Source organism: Zootoca vivipara, chromosome 7, assembly GCF_963506605.1.
Source record: "Zootoca vivipara chromosome 7, rZooViv1.1, whole genome shotgun sequence".
NCBI lineage: Eukaryota > Metazoa > Chordata > Lepidosauria > Squamata > Lacertidae > Zootoca > Zootoca vivipara.
The window spans coordinates 35458667-35483197 of NC_083282.1; the positions used below are offsets into that span (position 1 = coordinate 35458667).

Below are 24531 nucleotides of genomic sequence, written 5' to 3' on the forward strand. Positions count from 1 at the left end.
TGGAAGGGGCTCGCTGGAACTTGTTCTTGACCATGTTAAGATAGTCCCTGAACAATTCCACTGTCTCACTCTTCTCCTTGATAAAGTAGGCTACGCAGAATCTCGAGAAATCGTCCAAAAATATCAAAATATATTTATTACCTCCTAGAGAAGACACATTCATTGGTCCACATAGATCTGTATGGACAATGTCCAATACTTTAGTGCTTCTCTTCTCTGCACAACGTGGGAAAGAAGGTTTAGTTGCTTTCTCACTAACACAAGTTATACATTTTGATGTTGGTGTATTTGTGTTGCTTTGCTTTACCTGCAGACCTCTCACAAGATCACCTTTCTGTAGTTCCAGAATAACGTTGGTGTCTCTGTGTCCAAGTCTCTTGTGCCAGAGTTCCAGACTTCCTTCGTCCTTTTGACTTGGTTGCGCCACCTTTGCAGACTGGTTCTGCTGGTTCTCTGAAACATTAAGCTCATATACACCATCCTTTAGTGTGCCTTGAACATAAACTTCATCATGCTTAGTCACAATACATTGTCCTTTTTCAAATGTAATTTTAAAACCTTTCCTGTCCAAACTGGACACGCTGAGTAAGTTGCAATTAAGCTTTGGTGCAAACTTAACTTCAGTTATCTTAGTATTAATTGTTTCATGATCTACGTTGAATTTCAAATTCACAGTTCCTGAACCAATTGCCTTTACAATGTTGCCATCAGCAATCTCAATTTCAGAGGTTTCATCCCCATTAATCTCATTAAAATACTCCTTTTCATAACAGAAATGAGAACTCGCTCCACTGTCAAGAATCCACTTATTGCGCTTATTTTCACAATCCTGGACAGCTAAACTCCTCTCCTGCATCAACATGGTTTGCTCATGACTCCCCTTCTTAACACCTTGTGGTTTTGAGGGGTGGGATTCAACTTTATCCCCATTTTGACTCTTGCAGTTCCTTGCTATGTGGTTTTTCCCATTGCATTTAAAACAAATTATTTCTCTAGATGTCTGTCTGGACTTTCCAAAATGCTTGGATGCATAGCTGCTATCCTTCCTCCTTGGATTCCTTTCTTGAGAATCAAGGCTATCTCTGCATTCCTCTCTTAAATGGTTGATAAGCTCATTAAAAGTTAAATCCTTTGTGTGATCCATTATACTTTTAAATGGAGCAAACGTAGGTCCCAATGATGCAAGCATAAACGTTACTTTAGTCACATCATCAAAGGCTCTGGGAGTAAGGGCAATTCTTTGAACAATCTCAGAAAAATTCTTAAAATGCTCTGTAAACTCTTCTCTAGAATTCATCTTCAACTTGAGTAACTTATCCAACAAGTATCTATAGGAACTCTCTGTAGATTGTGCATAAATGCGTTCAATGTCCTCTAGGATCTTAGATGCATCATCTTCAAAATTTATCATTGATAGATGCTCATTCCTCAAACTGCTCAAAATTATGTGCTTGGCTTCATCATTTTTAATACTCCAAGCTTCTATCTTAGCTAAAGCTTCTGCATCGGTTCCTGTAGGCTTTTCTTCCTTAATGGCCTGCAGAACACGCCTAGCAGCAAGATAAACTAAAACGCGCTGCTTCCACTGCACAAAATTATTGTCATCCAGCAGCATAAAACTTGGTCTTGCCTCACTATCAAAACTGGAGCTTGCCATCTTAAAACTTCAAAAATTTCCAAAATTCAAAAATCTTTCAAAAATCAAATTCAAAATCTCAAAAATATCTTCACTACCTCTGAGCTTTCTCAGTGCTGTAAACTCTGAGGGAGGGGAGGGGTAGTTAATCCCCCAAGCACACTGCAGAACAAAGAGACCATGTGCTCAACCAGGAAATCCTAACTGGAAAAATCCTACAGAGTTCAAAATCACAATCCAAATCAATCCTTCAAAAATACACAAAATACGCAACTCTGGGCCCATAACCCTATGTGGGAATGTTCAGGAATGTGGATGAGGAGATATTGTTTAATATATCCTATCCCCGCTTGCGCTAGCAAGCACAAAACTTTAGCAGAGTAAAACATTCCCCTTTTGCAAAATACACAGCAGAAGAACGTTTGCGCAGGCTTGATTTAAGCCACTAAAATAAAGTGTATTTTCCTGGTATTTCCCCTTTTTCCCTCTTAAAAGAAAAGACACAACACAATGCTCTTAAAAGTATAAAAGATGTTTACTTACAAGCATCTCGAGGTACAGCACACTCAAGAGGTAGACTTGCTTAGTTAAAAGGTAATATATACATTGTGAAGTTCACTTATAAGAAGTGAGACTCCATCTCATCTCTCTCTCTAGGCTGGAGGCCTTGAGGGAGAGACTCACTAAGATGTGTGTAGTCCAAGAGGTCTGGTCCAAGAGAGGGGAAATGGCTGTTTCCTTCAGGATTTATCTGCCACTTCCTCAACTCATTTGCATGTGAAGGAAGAGGAAACTACGCTTAGTCATATCCTCCTCCTCAGTCCTCCAAGTGGACTATCTAGGGATTGTTGTGACTTGACTGCACTTAACCCTTTGCATCCCACAATAACCATAGAGTTGGAAGCAATCCCAAGGATCATCTAGTCCAACCCCCTTCAATGAAATAATCTCAACACATGGTTCCTCATTCAATTTGAAACCCCACCGGACCCTGCTTAGCTTTGCAAATGTGCTAGCAGTTTTATTAGGACACAATCCTCAAATCACCTACTCCGGTGAAATAGACTAGGCAGGAGCATTGAAAAGCACAGCCTTAATCTGCCACAAAGATGAACTACAAGTGTAATTTGCAGACTGCAAAATGTGGCAAGCAAGGGAAAAAGCAATTAAAAAACAAGCATCACAAGACAATACAGTGGTGCCTCGACTTATGAATTTAATCCGTTCCGGAGGCACCTTTGTAGGTCGAAAAATTCCTAAGTCGATAAACGCCATTGGAAACGCGATTTCCTATAGGAATGCATTGGAAACAGAAAAATTCGTAAGTCGAAGCAACCCTATCTTAAAATTCGTAAGTCGAAAAATCCCTATCTAAAACCGCAGTGGTTTCCTTTCGGATGTTGAGACATTACCCCCATTCGTAAGTCGAAAAATTCGGTTGTTGAGTCGTTCATAAGTCGAGGTACCACTGTACCAGTCTGTTTTTCATTATGCTTACTTCCAATTAAAAGGTAAAGGGACCCCTGACCATTGGGTCCAGTCGTGACCGACTCTGCGGTTGCAGCGCTCATCTCGCGGCATTGGCCGAGGGAGCCGGCGTACAGCTTCCGGGTCATGTGGTCAGCATGACTAAGCCGCTTCTGGAAAACCAGAGCAGCACACGGAAACATCGTTTACCTTCCCACCGGAGGGGTACTTATTTATCTACTTGCACTTCATGCTTTCGAACTGCTAGGTTGGCAGGAGCAGGGACTGAGCAACGGGAGCTCATCCTGTTGCAGGGATTCGAACCGCTGACCTTCTGATCAGCAAGCCCTAGGCTCTGTGGTTTAACCCAGAGCGCCACCCGCAGATAGCTAATTCACCAAGTTGAAACTGTTTTAGTATAGTTCCCATCTTCTTTTACTAAAAAAGAAATGCTGAAAAATCTGAGTTAGGGAAGCTGCACACATCTTTGTTGAAATGTGTGAAGAAAGCTAATTGTCCACTATAATGTGCCAACATGTTACAAACAGGTTATGATAAAGAGTACTCACAGTGGAAATCTACCATCAGTCATAACCAACCACATATACACATGGTAAAATGGATTTGGGAGCATGTTATAGTACATAATGGGTTGTCCCTCCACAGGATTTGGCAGAGGGTTTCTGCTGGGAAAGGGGGCAAAGGCTTTTCTTCACCCTTCATCCTGATTTTCCCCTGATCTTCCACCATCACATCCCATACTGTTCTGCAGGGTCCACCAACCCTTTGCAAAAGCTTTTCCAGGAGCACAAGGACTGTATATCATTACAGTCATACCTCGGGTTAAGTACACTTCAGGTTGAGTACTTTCAATTTAAGTACTCTGTGGACCTGTCTGGAAGAAGTGTGCATGCACACGAAAGCTCATACCAAAATAAAAACTTAGTTGGTCTTTAAGGTGCTACTGAAGGAATTTTTTTCTATTTTGCTTCGACTCAGACCAACACGGCTACCTACCTGTACTTTCAATGGGAAAGTTTGCTTCAAGTTAAGTATGCTAAGTACGGACTTCCAGAACCAATTAAGAACTTAACCTGAGGTACCACTGTACTAGTCTGGATCCAACCCAATCTGTATATGTAATCATTATATGACCTTAGCTCAAAAGTTAAATGCACAAACCTGTTTACTCAGAAGTAAGGCCCACCAGTTTCAGTGGGAAATACTCCCGTGCAAGTATGCATATCATTATTGTCCCCAAAGGTTAGCTACTCCTGGCCTCAGAGCATTTTGTAGAACAATCAGCTCCAAGTTGTATGAGGGATCCAAGTGGGTGGGGAAAGGGTGTACGATGAAGAGATAAGGTGGCTATGCAATGGATAAATTTCTGGTGGTATTGGTTTACAGAAAATACTCAAGTTGAACATGAAAACCTTAGAAGCTTCTTTTTTTAAAAGTGTAACGTGAAATTCTAGGAAAATATTAGTAATTTTTCCATGTCAATTCCAATTATTTATCTCTGCAAATTCAACTGGATACATAAATAACCTTCACCTCTGAAGACACTGCATTATTTCCCAGTAGTCTCATTCAAGGTGAATATTCTTGCTATACAAGCAGCACATGACTCCTGCATCTATATAAATGTAAAAATTTACATCTGCACTTTGGCCTCTTGTGCTTAGAAGGTTTAATGATTCAATTTATGACCATATTGGGACCCACCTAGAACATAAGACTATAAAAATACAAAATCAATGGTGTCCAAAAAAATGGCACATAAAGGCACCCTGTACTGAGAAATCTGACTTTCAGCTTTTTCCTTTTTTTTCAATTTAGGCTGAATGTCACAGACCCTTTACTTTTACTATTATGTAATTATAATATTAATAGTCCCATACACTTACAATTTCAAAAGAATTTGATGTGTGCAAAGAAATGCTGAAAACATCAATTTTAAACTCTGACAGTTCATTACACTATCAGTACATTACAGCCCCCAGGTTACAGTATTAAAAAAAGAAGAAGTAGTAGTCTATAATGTTATGCATGTTCCAAGGTTAAAAGAGCTGTTAGTTTTTAGAACATTTCATTCAAGATACCCTACGAAAAGTCTAGGTTTGGAACAAATCTTTGCAGTCTAGAATAGCCCAACGGAAATGTTTCAGAAATAAAAGAAACTTTGAACAGTGAAATATTCACTACTGCTTCCTTTTCTTCTTTCTGGAACACATCCTATGAATTTGAATCACTAAAGACAAGGATATATAGCTAAAGCTTTAATTGTTACTTTCTAATTAGCTGACAATCTCAAGACAGTGCTAAAATGAGCTCTCTCTCCATTGGATACATTAGAGAAAGACAATTTAGTTTGTTTTTACCTCAAAAGGTGTGCTACAACAGCTGGCCCATACCAATCTCCAGCTATTTTCCCAGACTTGTTTCCATATTCTATTAGGCGATGCAAGCCAAAATTTGCAAGTGGAGAATCGCCAAACCATGATATTATTTTTCGATGAAAGTGTTCATCCCTCCTTTCTCCGTTCCCCCAGTTCCCCCTTGGGGCTTGATTGTGGTGGCTTGACTGGTTCCTGAATTCTTTCTCTCCTGTACGTGATGCTTCGAGGGATGCAGTGAGCTTTTTTACTGTGTGACTTGTCCATGATTCAGAGTCTGAATTTTCAATGACAAATGCATCTGGCCACGTCCAGTCTGTGACAAACACAGCATATATTTAATGGTTTGCCTGCTAGTAAACAATTTAAAGAATTTTTATTCGTTTAAAATTATCTGGTGAAATTTTTAAAGACATTTAAAGTTGTCTGTTCTCTACACTAAACAACAGAGATTTAGCATCAGCCAGACTACCCCAGAGTTTCTGAATAAAAGGACAGCAACACCGATTTTATAACGATTCCATCACAACATAGAAATATTTTCACACAGAACAGGATTAAGGGGCATCGACGAATTAAGAAATGTCATTGAAATACACCAAACCTAACTGATAACTTTTTCAGTTGAATTAAATTTTCATTTTTCCAAGAATTAAACACGGTTTCCAAGAAGTTAGAATAAATTTTAGTTTAAACTGAATTGTTTTAATTTGCATTTAAAATTATTAAATGGGCAATTTCCTCAAAATGATTTTACAACTAGGTTGTGAAACTCATTGCAACAAGATATTGCCTTAGCAAGATTTAGGAACAGGCTACATCTGCCTCAAATGCTAAATAAAAAACAAAAGTCAAGTTATCTTTGGGGTAAAAACATTAGAAGAGCAACATATTTGGGGGGAAGAAAACATATACATTCATGCTTGCCAAACACAGGCATTAGAAAGTTGCGTCCATTTTGGAAAAGGATTGCATAATTATGGTTTTTACAGAGTTTCACAACATCCACCAATACATCCCACACACTATTAAAATCATTTTAAAAAACAACCAAATAAGCATTGCATGTAACTACTGAATTTGAAAGGCTAACACTCACGATAGCTCAGTTGGTAGAACATGAGAATATTAATCTCACGGTTGTGAGTTCGAGCCCGTTGCACGTTGTACAATTCCAGCACTGCAGGAGTTTGGGCTAGAAGACCCTCGTGGTCCCTTCGAACTCTACAATTCTAACACACTTCATTCTCATAAGCACACATAGCCCAATTATCGTGGTTACCTATTCCCTCAAATCAAAAACTAAAAGCCAACTGAATAGACCAAAAATCTGGGGAACTTGCCTCTACCAAGAAAGTGAAGAATAAGTCCTTGTGCTAGAAGCATCTGGCCAGTCCTCAGAGTACAGCCCCAGCCACAGTCTGTTGTTAAAGCTGAGCCCTTGATTTGAGGAAATTCTTCTCTGTATGTCAGCCATATTCTGGAAATAAAATCTTTACGGAACTCTTCCACGTTTCTTGAAAACCCTTCGTCAGTTATATCATAATTTGACCCATTTGGTGATGTGTCACTTGACTCTATAAAGAGAGAGACATAACAAGCTTCTTGTTTTTTAAAAAAGTTTACCAGTACTTGTTTTAACCAACTGCAAAATCTTGTACAATTTATTAGAACTGTTAACAGTAGGGGACTTCCGGTTGGTCGCAATGCCATCGTAGTCGGAGGTCCGTTCAGCGGAGCGTACCTCGGCACTTTGAAGAAAGCGGATTCCCTCGAAAACCCGCAAGTCGAGCGCTTGGGGTCAGGTCGTCTGGCGGGCGTCAAAAGTGGGCTACCCCCCTGGTAAGGCTCTGTTTTGAGCCCCCAAGAGCGGGGGGATCAGAGCTGCGGCGCGGCAGACATCAGATCACTAACTTCAAAGTGCGACGCTGCAGGACTGTGAGGCTACAGCGATCAATTCTCCCAAAGATTTGGATTAAAAATGTGAGTTGGATTTATTGGAGTTTAATTCGGACAATTTGGCTAGGGGAAGAGACTTAAAAAATGGGAGTCGGTCTACCCACTGAGAAATTAGGAAGTAGTGTTTTAGCCATATAAAAAAGTTTATATGAAGTTTGAAAAATAGGCAGAGGTGTAGGCTAAATAGAAAATTTATGTTTAGGTAGATACCGTAGTTGGGCGGCTTACTGCCTTTATTCATCTCCTTCATTCTAGGGCCTCTTGGTGGCAGGGGGAGGTCCGGGGGGGAGGGGTGGTGAAAAACCCAATTATAAAATGGACCATTTTGGATTGTCCACCAGCCACAGGGTTCTCTCGTGGCAGGAGAGGGCCTATGGAGGGGGGGGATAGGAAAAGATGGAATATGTTTAAGAAGAAAAAGAGATAAAGTTTAGGTATAAGGATTAGCTGTAAGAGTGTTTATGTTAAAGAAAATGAGTTGAAATTGGGTCATATGGAAACTGTTATGAAAATATAATTTGGTCAAAAATGAAAATCAGTTGGGAGGTATCTGGGGAAGTCACAATGTTAAGCAAATTATGAATTTGAAAATGGGATATGTTTGTTTTTGTTGTTGTGTTTTAATCAATAATGTTTGTTTAGATAGTTGGGTGGGCACTCGCCTGCATCTCTCCCTGTCATACTAGAGCCTCTTGGTGGCAGGGAGGGGCTCTGGGGGTGGGGTGGGGTGGACAAACGCAATTATAAAATGGACCACCTTCGACTGCCCACTTTTCATGGGACTCTCTCGTGGCAGGAGGAGGCTCGTGGAGGGGGGGTAGAAGAAGGGGGATAATATGTTCTGTATGTTTTTTCTTTATTATGTAAAATCAATAAAAAAATATTATATAAAAAAAGAACTGTTAACAATACAAAGCCCACTACACTTGATCTTAGCCAAAAGGCCGAGAAGCGATTCTTACGTCGACTCTTAAAATTACCAACATGCGTAAGTAATGCTGCTATTCGTTTAGAAATGAAGATCCCTTCAGTTGAGTTAGTCTTATGGAGGCGAGTTTTGATTTACTGGATATCCCTATGGCATAAACTCCCGAACCACTATCTTATTCAATGCATGTGGCGGGATGACTTCACAAATTTGTGGACCGGAAAAATCCATGCCAAATTGTTGTCCCATGAGATCTCTCCCTCTGAATTGCTCAAACTGGATTTAAATGCAGCAAAAAGGTGTATAAACCAAAGGTGGGATGATGCGGAGCTATACCAAAATTGTCTAGCTGGCGGGGGAGTCTGCTCACCATTAAATATCGGCATAACCCCTATTTACCGTACTCCATCCTACTTAACAACGCTTACGGCCGCGTCTCATCGATATGCCTTCCTTAAAGCTAGGTTCAATGTTTTTCCAACTAACGTGCTGAGACATAGATTTACTAAGGGCCAAGTCTCTTCAATGTGTGCTTGCGAAATGAAATCAACTGAATCTTTACACCATGTTATGTTTATCTGCCCTATGTACAGTTTGGCTCGTGCTAGTATATTAAACTCCATAATCCAGCCTATGGCTGACAATCCAGTTGACCTTCAGCTAGCCTGGGTTCTTCAAGATGTGGACCCTTATATCACTCTACAGGTTGCTAAATTCCTAACAGCCGTCCTAGAATCATAGAATCATAGAGTTGGAAGAGACCACAAGGGCCATCCAGTCCAAATTTTATTTTTTTTAATGACATCAGATATTGATTTTAGTTAGGCGCCTAAATTTTTAATCTTAATCTTAAACCTTCAAGATATGTATTTTGAATTGGGAATATTTGTCCTTGTGAGCTGTGAATTGTGTTATATTATCTGTGGTTTGTACGAGTCTGCGGTTTTTATTTGATTTGTTTTGTTGTGTTGTGTTTTATGATGGGCGTACAGCCGAATAAACATATTTGCTTTACAAAGCCCACTGTGAGAAATCTCTACAAAATAATAAAACAAAAATTGTAACTTGAGCTTACAGGTATTTGCCATAGGGAATGAATATACTGTACAGCTAGAAGCTTCACTCCATGGGAGTAAAAGTAAAGCCAGTGTCTTTAGGTCAGAATATTTAAAGGAAATGTCACGAGAAAAAATTATATAAAAATGAGAAGACAAACAGAAGCAGTTGCCAGTTTGTATTGGTTTTTGTTATATCATTCCCCCATATTATAGAAACAACTACCGTATCCTGCATACAACTTTTGCAGAAAGAAAAAAGGAAGAAAATACGGTAACTGACATTAAGGCAGGGCTGTAATTGACATATAAGCACCATTGTTGCCTAGACACAGACGAATTGGCATAGGATTTAACAAAGCCCTATTTGCCCAGTCAGCAAATGCTCACAAGCCACTATAAAGAATTTGAGGCCTATGCATGCCTCTCCTTCACTACCCAACCCTCCAGCTGCACTCGTCCTCAACAAAGTAGAGAGGATCTGAGAGGTATATGCTGCCTTTACAAAGACTAGATTGTGTTAGTAGCTGTCTGTACAACTTCGGGTGTATTGGAAGTAAGGGAACAGAGCTTTAAATGTCCTAGGAAGATCCTCCACATATGGAATGTAAGACTTTCCAGCAGCCACTTATTGCAAGTAGGAAGCAGTAATATACAGTATATGCATCAATGTCCGTTTGGACTGAAGAGCAAGTTACATGCTTGCAGCACATACCCTCAGTCTTGAAATGGTAGCATTTTCCCAGCAAAAAGACAGGAGAATTTCTGCTAAAGTATGTTTTTGTTTTCAACACCCAGCCTGTAAAGAAGAAAAGCGAAGTAAGACATTTAGAAATGATCTCCAGGCCAACTTTAATGAAGTTCACAGAAAACAAGGAAGAAAATAAGCAGTCTCAGCTTTTATTAAAAACAAGTTCCTCTGCTTTGGACAACACAAATAGGGTTTAAGTTATTCCTATGCTAACTTTGTTAAATAGTTCGTGTTTAAAAAAGCATACAGTACATAAAAAGTTTCACTTTCCAGGCAGGAGTAACAACTAGTGGAAACATAGTATTGAGTATATAAATGTTTCAAATAAATAAATAAATATTTATACAAAATTTCTATCCAGCTCACTTCATCCCTCTGAAAGGCGACACTCAAAGCAATCAAATACAAAAACATATTCAGTCCTCAACATGGTCATGGGAACTTGTGAGCAGGGGTTGCTCACACTGATTCAGCCCTGATCTCCTCCTCGCATAGAGGAAGGAAAGGCTAACTGGGGCTGAAAAACAACTAGATTAAAAGCACATTAAAAATAAGGAACAGAAATCCAGGGCAAACAATAAAAATTTAACAGCAACAGAATTAAAGGCTGGTTTTAAAAAAAATAAAAAAGTCTTCAAATAGTTATGTCTTTTGAGTTTCTCTTTACTGAGAGCAGAAACCTGACAAAAACCTAGTAGAATCTTTTAAGCTTTCTTTAAGCTTTATTCTTAGGAACTACAAAACAACAGTTGCTCTTTTGGTTATTTCTGCAGAAAGTTTCATAAATATTTTCTTTTTTCATGCTACCCTCTTCTTCCCCTTTTCTAGCATCTTCCTCTTGGACTATGGTATCAGAAAAGATTTGCATCTGTCATGGATCTCTGATTACATGGAATTCACGGAATGGGGAAATACACTGATTTATCCCCAGCTAATGCTGGCTATTTAAGTGCAAGTGATTCTTTTAAAAGTTCAGAAAGGAGTAGGTGTCCAAAGAGGTGCAGAAAATTCTGAAAGGAAAAAAAATTGTCAACTGAAGAAGTAACACAGCCGCTTTCTTAATCATGGCTATGGCAGTTTCATACGTCATCAGCCTCCCTGCCTGCAAGATGACAAGTAGGTCTATCTATAGATGCCCTCCAAGGGAAAGGCTGGGTTTCACAAGCTAAATCATCAGTCTTCAGCTGGGACCCATCACCAGGTCATGGCCTGATTTAAGACAGGTCATACTACCACCATACAAATATATGGTAAAAAAAATTAAGAAATTATTTCCCATATACATATTTGGGTTGAAAGTGGGTTCTGGGTCTGAAAAGGTTGCAGACTACTCAGCTAAACCATGTTTTAACCGTACAGTTGAGATCTTAAGTAAGGATAAAGCAACAATATTTCATTAGCACTAAAGATACCCTAATTGCTATATCACTGGCTTGATTCAGACACAGTACTAAACTGTGGTTCATGCATTTCCTCCTCTGACGCTGCTACAATGAGATCAAAAGCTCTCTTTTCAATCAATGGCAGTCTAGCATTACACGCAAACCTGACACTGTGGTTAATCTTTATCTATGGTTTATGAAAAGAAGCCAACTTCATAAACCATGGCTTAAAGCTGGCTTGTTTCCATAAACTATTGGTAAAACAGTTTGCTTTGGACATAATGCTAAGCAAAGGTTAGCTAAAAATAGAAGTGAATGCTTCCGATCTCCTTTTTGCAGTTGCACTGAGAGAGAAGAGATGAGGAGGAAGTTGACAAACCCAAGTCTCATTCACATAACGCGAAATGGCTTAGCATTACATCCGAATGAGTCCACTGGGCCTCAGAGTTCAAAAAATGACTCATGTTCTCTCTTGTGCAAATTCCCACTTCCTTCCCTTGTAGTATTAGCTTTACATCTGCACCAGCACTAACAACAGTTAACATTAACTGGGAACAGCAAACCAGCTCCAGTCATTTGAGACAATGCACAATCCATTTTCAAAGATGAGGTTGCATTCTTCCATTAATTGTTTTAAGCAATGCAATTTATCGCGTTTCACTTACTGTATTTCATATTATGCCATGCAGACATAAACTTTGATTTTATTTTCTCTACTTCATCTGTCCCTGTGGCCTCCATGTTCAGATTCAAGAGGAAAAGCCATCACTGTCTCAAAAGACACTAATCTGTGCTACTGTAAAAGGAAAAGGAATAAACACATCCATGAACACTCAGGGCATAGCTAAGCATGCTTGTGTTATTAGGTGGTTAAACATATTGTGACTAGGAAGAGCAATAAAATCTCAGAATCCTCCACTTGCAGAGAGAAAAGCAATTGTAACTTCTATGAATAAATAATAAAAACATTTTATTCCAAATATACAACAGTAAAATTATCATCCAACGCTAAATAAAACATAATGTCCTCCAAATGCTCTCTATTTCACAGTAAACTGTCCTGTGTACACAGACTACATTGGTGTACATCTGAGAACACCTAAACACTAATTGGAAGACAGAGAAAAATATTTGAATTGCTGCAAAAGGGACACAGTTTTATATTATGTCTATTCTGTTCAGAAGCAGGACTCTGGGCTCATGAATATTAATGCTCTATTTAAGATAGTTGGGTTCTATCCCAGTCCAAAATGTATTAAAAGGGAAGAAATATGGGTTGCAAAAAAGGAGAGAGGGGTATGCTTAACAATAAAAATAAATTACCAAAACCAAGTCTCCTGTAATATGTTAGATTATTCTTGCAAAAGAGCTACTTTAAAAATTCACTAGAAAATTTATATGTTGCAAGGCTTTCAATTATAAAATGAAGAATACAAGTAAAGGTCAGGTGTGTTGGCTCATTTAAAAAAAAATCAAAATCTGTATTAAGGCAATACCTTTAACAGGCTAACCAAAATGTCACCAAACAGTGTGCCAAGTCAAGCCATATGATATTGGAAGTTTGATGTAAGATTACCATGAAAGCATTTAACAGAACTTAACAGGTATTTCAATTACATTATGCATTTTACATTTTACATTCTACATAGAGTGGGTGATTTAAAATTATATTTTTAATAGTATGTTTTCTGGGTCTACTGTATTGACATTAATGAGAAAGGAAGAAAAACACCAAAGAATGGTGGCAGTGAGGTCTGCCATTCATACATGGTCTCTGTTAGTTGAAAAAGCATGAAATGAATTTTAATCATGAAACTCTTACTCCAAATTGATTGGGGAATTGTCTATTTGTAGTGTACTGTTTAAATAATTTCAATGGCTTGTATATGGTTCACATTGTTTGTTATTATATAATGACCATGATAAGTCAAGTTTCTATTTGCTTGTTCACATACTGTATTAATTTATTCCTTTGACTTTGTCTTTTTGCTGCTAGTAACGATATTGCTGCGATATGGATTTTGGATGGATATGGATGGAGGAACCACTGTTGAGTGTTAACCTTCCTTTCTACTTCTGTAAATATTTGCATTGGAAAACAGCTAAGCAAACAAAGCAATGTTAGCAAAGCAAGAGTTTCTTCACAAGATTAGTACTTAACTTTGAACAGACATCTTATTACATAAACAATGCTGCATGGAGATAAGTGTATCAGCATTCATTTTAACAATCACAGGTTGTGTTTACATAGGGGTTAATTGGCATATGCTCCATCAGATTTTGTCAGTGTAAATGGCAGAAGAATAGCAGCTTCTGGGGGTCTGATTTCTTTCATTGCCTTTTTAAGATCAAGGACATTCGTAAAGGTAAAATTGATCTGCAAGTCTGCAGCTCTGAAAGTTTCCCCTGGCTATTTCAGGGATAAAATAAGTCCAAGCACCTATCAAGGGTCACAAATATGGTGCTCTCCAAATGATGTTAACAACAACAACAACAACAACAACAACAACAACAACAACAACAACAACAACAACAACAACTTTATTATTTATACCCCGCCCATCCACTTGGGTTGCTGGACAAACTGTTGTCAGCCCCAAGCATGGCCGATGGTCAGGTCAGGAATGATGGGGGTTTGAATCCAACAAATCTAGAGGGCATTACATTAACTAGCCCTGCCCTAGTTGAATCTCAAAGAACACTATTTTTATTTCTTATGCAACAAGCAGCTATCAGTCCAAAGCATTCTTTGAAAACTACCCATATGGAACATACAAAATATAAATTATTGAGACAATATAGGAAACTACATTAGAGCTTATTCAATTTCCATACTAATGACAATCAGCAAGATTCTAAATTCATTTGGGTGGTTTTGTGCATAATGTTTCCAACTCTTCAAACAATGTTTTGGAGAATTGGAAGCAAGTCTGTAGTGGCTAACGATGGAACGCTTCCCTCTTTTCAGCAAGAAAGTGAGGCAAAAATTTCCTTAGTGCCTGGGCATCATGTATGATACAGCAGCCAAACCTGCAATTCCTTGCAGCTCTTTTGAGCTCCAGATTTGAAGCTAGGGAGGGCACAAGAAGACAGTCCTTGAATATGTGCAGGGGTGCAGGGTGAAGTAAGAGACAAGGAAAGGGGAAGGGTCCTTAAAACCACAATTTTGGCTTGGCTAGCCAAAAATTGTAAACTAATTTATATTTAGATACCAGAAAACCCAAAGCTGCTTCCAAGACTCTGTTGTTTGAAAGCACTGAATCATTTGTAGGCTAAGATCATGGAGAATAAGGAGAAAGCATGTTAGAGGAAAGGGGGTTCCTTTGGGGACTGAATGAATGTGTGTGTTAAGGAGAAAGATTGGGACTAGATGTAGAAGGGAAAGAATCAGTATAAATGCCAAAGAAATAAGTAGGTGTGTTTGGTGTTGTTTTTATCTATATTTATACAGATCATGAGAAAAAAGGTACAAAAGGGCATGCAACGCTGGTCTGATGGAGATGCCTATACTAAGCAGGAAAAATTTCTCCCAAGGTAGCTTTAACCAATTTAGATTTTTCTGAAGACAATAGGTTATTCTCACATCATACTGCCCTGAGCCATTAGTAAATAAATAAGTTGATACCTTTATCAGGAAATGAAAAAGAGCAGACTGTCACTACCAGGTGTCCTAAATGGGATTGGCACACAATCACACTGTTTCTTTTAGAAAGCTGTTTAAAAAACCACTAAGTTCACAATCCTGTACACACATACTGCACCTGGAAGTAACACCCACTGAACTCCATTTGACTTCCTCATGTGCTGACATGCACAGGGATGCAGCCTAAGTATCAATAAGCAACCAAACTGAATGGATTTTATTACATGTATGACATTTGTATGCCACCATACAACATAAAGTTGCTTGGGTGGCTTAGAGTAAATAAGTAAAAACAAACGAACAAACAAACCATGCTGTAGCCTGAAACGCCTTGTTTCGACAGATGTCAGACCAAAGTGGTAATCTGTGGCATCTCAGCACCCAGATGGAGCAACTGAGGGAGGTCCTTGGCTTGCAGGTGGGACAAGATAAATTTGCGAGCGGAAACCTTATTTTTTGTCACGACCCAATATGTGCCCTTATTGCAAAACCTCCAGATAAAGTACAAAAAGCAGAGACCGTTATTTCCCAAAATCACTGGGTAATATAGGAAGAAATGGCTGCGTGTGTCTCTCAACGTCCCCTTCTTCAACAAGACAAGGCTGCTCCCCGTCCGTTCCCAAGCCCCAAAGGATTTCCAGAGGAACCCGCAAGACCCATCAGGGTCCCCCTGCCTTGAAATGCTTGTCCGCCCACTGAAAGCGGCCCCGAGGAACCCGAAGTCCTAATTTCCCCAACCCGACCTCAAAAGTTCACGCTCACCGAGGACGCCGGAGTCACAAGGAGGCGAGAAAGGGGAGGGGGAGGGCCCTCCTGTTTTAAAACTCTTTTTTAAAAAACAAAACTTTCCGATCTTCACCACCGACTCTTTTGACCCACTCCGGCTACCATAAGCGCCAGTCGGCGCCGTTACGAATCCCCCAGTGGCGCCGCTTCCGGGATTGGGGAGGAAACCAAATCTGCCTACACAGCAGAGGGTCACCACCGGCGCGAGCGGGGGGCGGGAATTCAAAACTGCGACTCTTCTCATTTGCTAGCTGCCCAGACACTACAAGTCCCGGAATGCACTGCTCCCGCGGCGTAAGAGGGTGCCCATGCGCTGAGAAATAAGTGCACTCTGGGAGATGTAGTCTCCGAAGTTTGAAGAACTTTGGGAGTTCAGACCCAAAGAAAACGAGACCGTTGGACACCTCAATTTCCTAGAATTTACTTAGTTGACCAATAATAATGATACTGTAATATTTATAGCCCGCCCATCTGGCTGGGCTGCCCTAGCCACTCTGTACCCTCTGAATACTGTACAAATTAAATTCTGCTCCTTCTAACTTGACCACGTATTTTCCTAATAAAGCAGATGACAAGCAACCCTAAAAATACTTGGTAGCAACTAGCCATAGAGTGCTTGCACCCTGTCTTCGGCCCGTCAGTTATATGAGGATTAAGCTGTAGGCAGGTAAACGTTGTTGGAGGCCTATCTATATGCAAACAACTACCGGTACCAGCTTAGCATATATCCATTTTCTAAATAAGAATACATTGTGACTGTTAAGCATTAAAATTAAAATTAAGTGCATTTTCATATTTTATGTATGCAGGGCTTTTTTCCCCCAGTTCCGGCACCTCTCAGGTGGGCAGCATTGCCATTCTAAGAGAATGAGGTGAGTTCCAGCACGTATGTACAGTATGTAGAAATAGATAAAACATAACTTCCAATCAACTCTACAGTGTATTTCATATATATATACATTTTAAACCATTATAATGTATAAATCGCTTTAAAATGATAAAAGTAAAATATTATCAGAATATTTATAAGATATAACAAAAACTAACTAAAGTGGTACCTCGGTTTATGAACACAATTGGTTCCAGAAGTCTGTTCATAAACTGAAGCGATCATAAACTGAAGCAAACTTTCCCATTGAAAGAAATGGAAAGTGGATTAATCCGTTCCAGACGGTCCATGGAGTACTTAAACTGAAGCGTTCATAAAGTGAAGCAAACTTTCCCATTGAAAGTAATGGAAAGTGGATTAATCCGTTCCAGACGGGTCCGCGGAGTACTCAACCTGAAGCGTACTTAACCCGAAGCATGGGTGTAATTGGTTCCGGAAGTCTGTTCATAAACTGAAGCGTTCATAAACTGAAGCGAACTTTCCCATTGAAAGTAATGGAAAGTGAATTAATCCGTTCCAGATGGGTCCGCGGCGTTCGTAAACCGAAAATTCGTAAACTGAGGTGTTCGTAAACTGAGGTTCCACTGTATATGAAACTGTGCCCCTCAAAGGTCAGTACTGTGCCCCTCTGATGTCTGTGCCCTAGATGTCTGCCTAGCTGGCCTAATGGTAACACTGGCCCTGAGACCCACACAGAAAGATTTGCTTTTCTTGTAGTTGTCCTGCACTGACCCAAGTAGCCTTGGACACAGGCAGAATTTGGACTTGATACTATTTAGCAGATATAACTACGTAGTCGCCAGCAGATGGCCCTCCTAATGTCAGGTCCTATGTGGATAATTTGCATAATGTAGAGCCTCCCAAGCAATGGAAAGCCTGTTTTATTTAAAGTTTCTGAGAGAAAAAGGTAAGTTACAGAAAGCAAAACAGGCTGTGTATACCAGTAGTTCATGGGTCTTGATCTGGGTCAGAACCCATTTCCAGGCCATGATGTAAGGGTGGATCTCAAGCAGCACTACCACCATACAAATGTATGGTAAAGGGGGGAAATCAATAAATTGGCCTCCAGATCAAGAAATGTGTTAAAAGTGAGTCAGAAAAAGTTGAAAACTAACGTACTAATTGAAAGATAAAACCAAATAAAAGCATACGTTAAAAACCTTAGCAGCCACATTTGCCTGTATTATTTTAAAAGCATAAGTCAGGCATTGCACCCACATACAGTAATTATAATTTCAATTTGGCCAGGTTTCCCACTTCACAATAATATGAACACCTTACTACTGTATGCACTGTATTTTAACTATAATTCTTCTAATGGTATCTTCATCCAAAATTGTATTATACCTTTGCACTATGTGTATCTTATTTAAAGATACACTTGTGCTTGCTCACTGCTTTTAAATATCTACCTTTGGAATTTCTTCCTCATTTACACTTAACATAGGGAGACTTCCATTGCAGAACTGGCATTATTATTATTATTATTATTATTATTATTATTATTATTATTATTATAGAACACTTTTGTGTTTTGAAACTGAAACTCACGATTTTGGAAAGATGCAAATGCAAAGTCAGGTTGTTTTGTGGCCAATTACAGTCACTGCACTGGGACGCAGGTGGTGCTGTGGGTTAAACCACAGAGCCTAGGGCTTGCCGATCAGAAGGTCGGCGGTTCGAATCCCTGCGACGGGGTGAGCTCCCATTCAGTTTGAAAGCACATCAAAGTGCAAGTAGATAAATAGGTATCGCTACAGCGGGAAAGTAAACGGCATTTCCGTGTGCTGCTCTGGTTCGCCATAAGTGGCTTTGTCATGCTGGTCACATGACCCGGAGGCTGTATGTCGGCTCCCTCAGCCAATAACACGAGATGAGCGCCACAGCCCCAGAGTCGGTTACAACTGGACCTAATGGTCAGGGGTCCCTTTACCTTTACTTTTACAGTCCCTGCACAGTCATATACATTATAACCATTGGTTTAAAAGTTTACATAAATAACTGTATATACTTTGTAACAATTCCTCCTTTCCAAAAATAACATCGCTCATGACAATGAAATAGCAAAAAAAACACCTTGACTGAAGACCTTCAACTTGCAGGATAGAAATTTAGCAATAAACATAACTGGCCCACTATTGAAATACCAAGGCCAAATAAATGCTGAAGTAGCTCATCATCAGACCAAGATTTGTGATAAAAGAAGTAACTGGATTATAAGGAAAGTGAATGATTAAGGAAAGTGTTAACTTGCAATTTTTCTAAGAGCTATATTCTTACTGTGAAGAGTCAAAGTCTTTAAAGTCAGCATGCTTATGACCTTCATTATCAGGTAAGTTTGTCATGTGGCCCCCAAAATATTATTGACGATGAAGTGTGAGACCAATAAGGGTTCTTCACCCCAGGTTAAGACGTATAGTACAGTACATATAAACTAATACAGTAAACATTTAAAATGCAAAAAGAACAAATTCACGTATGTAATTGTGTTCTTTGGAACTCTATTAAAAAGGATAAATTCTTCCAGTGAAATAGGGTCAGTGGCCCATTCAGTTATTGCACTAATTTAATGTTCCTTTTTGACATGTATTCATTTCTATTCACTGTGCTGTACTTAGTGCTATCTGCATCCAAATGCAGTCATTTTCGCTTTCCTTTTACAACAGAACTTTTTGATTAGTGTCTGATTATACAAACATTTTCAGAGTTCACATAGATATTTTTCCATATCAGTATACAGTATACAGTATACAGCTACTACTTGCTTTCAGGTCGTTGTTGTCAGGTGAATAAAATACTTGCACAATGTTTCACATCTATCTGCAGTCTAATTTTCCCTTTTAATTTGAAACTCAGTCTTCACTACACAGCAGGGGTGGGAAACACGTGGCCCTCCATCTGTTGGACTACAACTCTTATTTACCCTGACCATTAACCATGCTGGCTGGGGCTGATGTAAGATTGAGTCTAACAACTTCTGGATGGACAAAAGTTTCCCATTTCTGCTCTACAGTATTCACAGTTTTATACAAAATCAAAAAATCCCTTCAGTAGCACCTTAAAGACCAACTAAGTTTTTATTTTGGTATGAGCTTTCGTGTGCATGCACACTTCTTCAGGTTGTTTTATAATTTGGCAGAGCCGGCCCACTCATGAGGCAAGGTGGGGCCACCACCTCAGGCGGCAGGAACCACAGGGGCAGATGATCTGGCCTCCAAGGAATGAATCACTTGCTGCCGTTGTGGTGGCAACAGCTGTGGTGTGCTCTTTGGAGGCTGGATCTGCCATCTCAGCAGCTCCTTGCAATGACATCTCTGCAGCGCCCTCTTGGCAAATAGGAGGAGCTGCTGGTCTCCTCTCTCCCTTGTTCCCAATATAGATTTTCTTCCTGGGTGTGGAGGCACCGTTTTGTGGTCTGCCTCAGGTGCCAAATATCTTGGGCTGGTCCTGTAACTAGATTTCCTAGCAGTGCTCCCTGTATTTAATAAGCATCTACATGCATGCACCTGCATACACATGCACAAAGAAATGCACTGCACACACCTTGATATTAAATTCTGTCTCTCCCAAAGCATAGATCATTAGCTGCAAACCATTTCCTCAATTTACAGATAGTGACAGATATAATAAACGTTCATATTAACAACTAAACTCATAGGAAGCTAATGGCTAGAAGTCAATTGTTTAGAAGCTTCCTGTACATGAGGAAATGGGAAAACAAAAGGCGCAATACTAATTCACAGTTTTGTCTAGAATTCTGTGGAGCCAAATAGGAAGTTGCATGGAAGCCAATGAAGTTCTTACTTCAGAAAAGTTATATAAAGCAATATTGAAATGAAATTAATACGTAGCATTTCTGTATATGTACATGTGTTTCCTTGATCCTCTCCATTCAGGTGGATGAATTTTCCTATCCACACGAAGGTGTGCCTGGCATCTTCTTCATTATAGTTTCCATCAAATGGAAAATATGCACCTCTTTATCCTGGGCTTTGCCAACTGAGATATGTAGTTTTCTATTCCACCCTATTTGTGCGACTTTGGACTCCCAGCTCCCATCAGCCTGAGTCTGTATGGCCAGTGCTCAGGGATAATGGCAATTGGTGTCCAGCAACATCTGAAGGCCCAGAGGTTCCCTGCCAGAGACACCAAACAATATACCATCTTTTTCAATCTATAGAACGCCCCCATGTATAATTTGTGCTCCTGCCAGCCATCTGGTGGGCAGGAGTGCAACCTCCCCTGATGCCGCCGCATGCGGGAAACAACTCAGGGAGTGCCCCCTGCGCGCAGCAGCATTGGGGGAAGTTGCGCTCCTGCCAACGAGCTGACTGGCGGCGTGCAGCTTCTCTCTCCCATGCAGCTGTGGGTAGGAAACACCCCCCAGATTGCTCCCTGCTTGCTGCGACATAGGGGGAAGCCGCACTCCCGGCAACTGGATGGCTGGTGGTGCCCCGCTTCTCCCCCGCCTTCATGCCACTATCCGTGTATTGGACGACCCCAGTTTTTTTGATGTAATTTTTGAGTAAAAAACCTTGTTCAATACATGGAAAAATACAATAGGTTAATTGTCATATGTGTAAATATTGTCTTTAAGAGGAAATGCAAAAGAGTACCTGAGTGATGCAGTGATAAAGCGAAAAGAGGAGACTGAGTGATACATGACAAATACTCTAAAAGCAGCCTTTTTTGAGCAACGCAGAACAATAATTATTTAGGACTAATTAACTTGATGCTATAGTATACAGTATAAAAATTCTGTAAATAATCAAACATATGCAGATAAGTAGGTTTTATAATGAAGAGAGTATGGTTAGAAAGCAGGTTGAATGTAGCTGGGGAATCACAGTGGGGCAAGTATGTGGGACTTTATGGCTCTCAGAAATGCTGCCTGTCAGCACTGGAGAGACAAGATTTGTTGTTCATGTGAATTTTAGTGGATAGTGTTATTTGAAGCGTATGAGGAGCAGGGAGGCAACTCTGGCCCTTTTCATATACTAATTCAGTTTTTCCTTCACTTCCTTTGGTTAATGTTCCATGCACTGAAAAAATTTGAGTCAGACAGTCTGTGATATCTGTTGGTCTTCCTTACAAGGTCATGTATACATTTCTACTAGCCTCATCCATCTGTTATGATTTAAGTTCATTGGCACAGATGTAGTAGCTTGTTACTGAGCTGCAGCTATATTGGAAAATGTAACCTGAAATACTCCCCCCTCCCCATTTGCTTGTTGAGATTCAGTGAGGTGAAAGATTTTATTTAGCTTTTTACAGTAGTTGTATAGAGAAGGTCCTTCAATCTACATTGTGGAACACTGGGTAGTAGTACCGGTAGTAGTAGTAGTATCATCATCATCATCATCACCATCAGTAGCAGCAGCAGCAGCAGCAGTAGTATAACTGGAGTTAGAATTTAAAAGGTATTCAAATTCTGTACTAGAGGCTGACATACACTTCTTTATGCTGTTTTCATCATGTATCAGATAAGAATGCTGAGACTATTTGTTACTACCCATGATTCTCAGCATTTCTCTACATCGTAATTTGCAAAAATGATTTTTAGTGCTCATAAAATAAAATAAAAATAAAAGGTAGCTTTATCCTGAGACTTTTCTGTGCATTTTTCCAATGCAGTATGTGCCAGGGTCATACTGTTATTAGATCCTCAACTCATGAATGTTACTCACCAACCTCAGGATTTATTGAGACGTGTTGCATTTAAAACTGATATATCCACTTGATTTTGCTTGTCTTGGGGTTCCAGGCCAAGAACGAAGGCAATGTTTCAATGTCACTCACCCACATAACAGGTTGAGCAAACCATCAGAAGTCAGCAGGTAAGCAAGTGAAAATTGAAGACCAAGACATGCATCAGGTCTGGTAGGTCATTCTGTAGTTTTAAATTCGTGAAACAAGCAATTAGCCTGTCCAGGAAGTCAGGACAGAGTGAAGACAAGACACACCATAAATGCAATGAATAAGGAATGAACATTCCCTCCCTGAAATCAAATGCCCCAGCATGCAGCAAATAGGTGTTAAAGTCACTTCCATCAGACTTTACAATATCTATCTTCATCCTTAAAAGCCAAGATCACAGATGATAGAGCAAGATGGGGGGCAAATGCAACAGCCAAAGTGTTGGGCACTGCATAATTTCTGCAGTGAGGGGCATCAAAGGTAGCATTCCTGTGTAAATAACCTCTTGTGGCTCCAGGTGCTCTTACAATCCCAGATGTAGGCATTGCTTGAGGTTACGCAGGCAGTGGTATGATACAGGATTTTTTGGACATGCTCAAAGTTACTCTTCACATTCTCAGGGCTGAGTCAGCACTGAAAACAGACTATTCAGGTCCTTAGGAAGGCCAGAATAGTTAGATGACTAGAAAAGGAAGCCAAGGCAATCTGCTTGTAAGTAAAGTAATAATGTACAATTCCATTAAACTGTCTTCTCCACAGAGGGTGAAAATGAATACATTTAGATTACAGTCTCAGAAGGCTAGAAATAGAAATAAGATGGTTTTTTAAAAAAGCAGAAAGAGTCAGGTTAATTAATAGCGCCTATTCTGGACACTTCCCATATTACTATTAATAGTTTCCTTTTAGAAATGTGCTCACATGTGTTCACCATGTGCTCAGCATGCAGTATTAAAATTATATTATGCCTGATACATTTTGTAATTTTATTTTAAAAGCATAAAAAAATAATTATTTACCAATTTCTTCTTCCTTAACTACTGTGATTGTTATATACTACACACATATGATATAATACCTTTACATTTACATACAAGTTGCAAGATTAGGCTGCAATTTTAAAACACAACTCATCTGAATGAGTGTTGATTTCACTGCTACAGTGCAATTATATGCAGGTCTACTCAGAAGTAAGTCCCATTGGATTCAATGAGACCTACTCCCATGTAAATGTGAATAAAATTGTGCCCTTAACAACAACAATTTATCGATCACCTTCTAAACAACCGTCTCAAGGCAATTTACACTGAATATAATTAAAAACTGTTCAAAAGACATAAAGAATAAATACATTTGAAACAAGCCTAAACTGTACAAAGTAGAAATTTGCAAAATACCTATTTATCCAGCTGGGAAATCTGGTTGGAACAAATATGTCTTCAATTGTTTCAGGAAAGTGCAGATATTGAGTGCCTATCATATCTTGACAGGAATACCGTTCCACAAAATAGCAGCAGCCACACTAAAAACCCTGCAAAGCAGGCTTTTGAGGTCTTCAGAAAACCACTGCAGACAGTTTATAAAGCAACCTGGGCCTGAGCTGCATATATCTTATTCCTATTCATATGTTTCAGATAAAGGGATTGTTCTTAAAGATGGGAGGAAAACAAGGACAGAAAAGAAAACAGGGGTTTCAGTGTGAGCCTAGAAGTTTACATCTCGCCCATGTCTTTGTTTAGTCTGCTTTTCCAAGATACCGGTATAACATTTATTTTAAAATGTTAGCTCTCAGATACGGAGAGTTATGACCTGAACACTTTAAAATATATTATAACAAGACTTTGGCCAAAATACCTATTTGGTTCAAATTTACTGGAAGAGGCTTTGTGTGAATCTGTTGTGCTAAATTCATGCTGATAGTGCTAGCTTCTGGGATTTGTCACTA

The 24531-nt window shown here is 39.5% G+C and overlaps 1 protein-coding gene and 1 pseudogene across 2 annotated transcripts in view; both read right to left on the reverse strand.

Moving 5' to 3' along the window:
- ATG4C (autophagy related 4C cysteine peptidase) overlaps positions 1–16171 on the reverse strand; it is a 33018-nt gene extending 16847 nt beyond the window's left edge. Inside the window, exons 1-5 of one of the 2 annotated variants that reach the window (XM_035122968.2) lie at positions 15980–16171; positions 12240–12370; positions 10157–10240; positions 6843–7076; positions 5485–5815 (exon numbers count right to left, since the gene is read on the reverse strand). In XM_035122968.2, the coding sequence (XP_034978859.1) occupies positions 5485–5815; positions 6843–7076; positions 10157–10240; positions 12240–12315 (725 nt within the window). In that variant the 5' untranslated portion in view covers positions 12316–12370; positions 15980–16171. The other variant, XM_035122967.2, reaches the window with a different exon arrangement.
- LOC118089570 (U2 spliceosomal RNA) lies at positions 8271–8414 on the reverse strand (annotated as a pseudogene).
- Positions 16172–24531: the final 8360 nt, after the last annotated feature.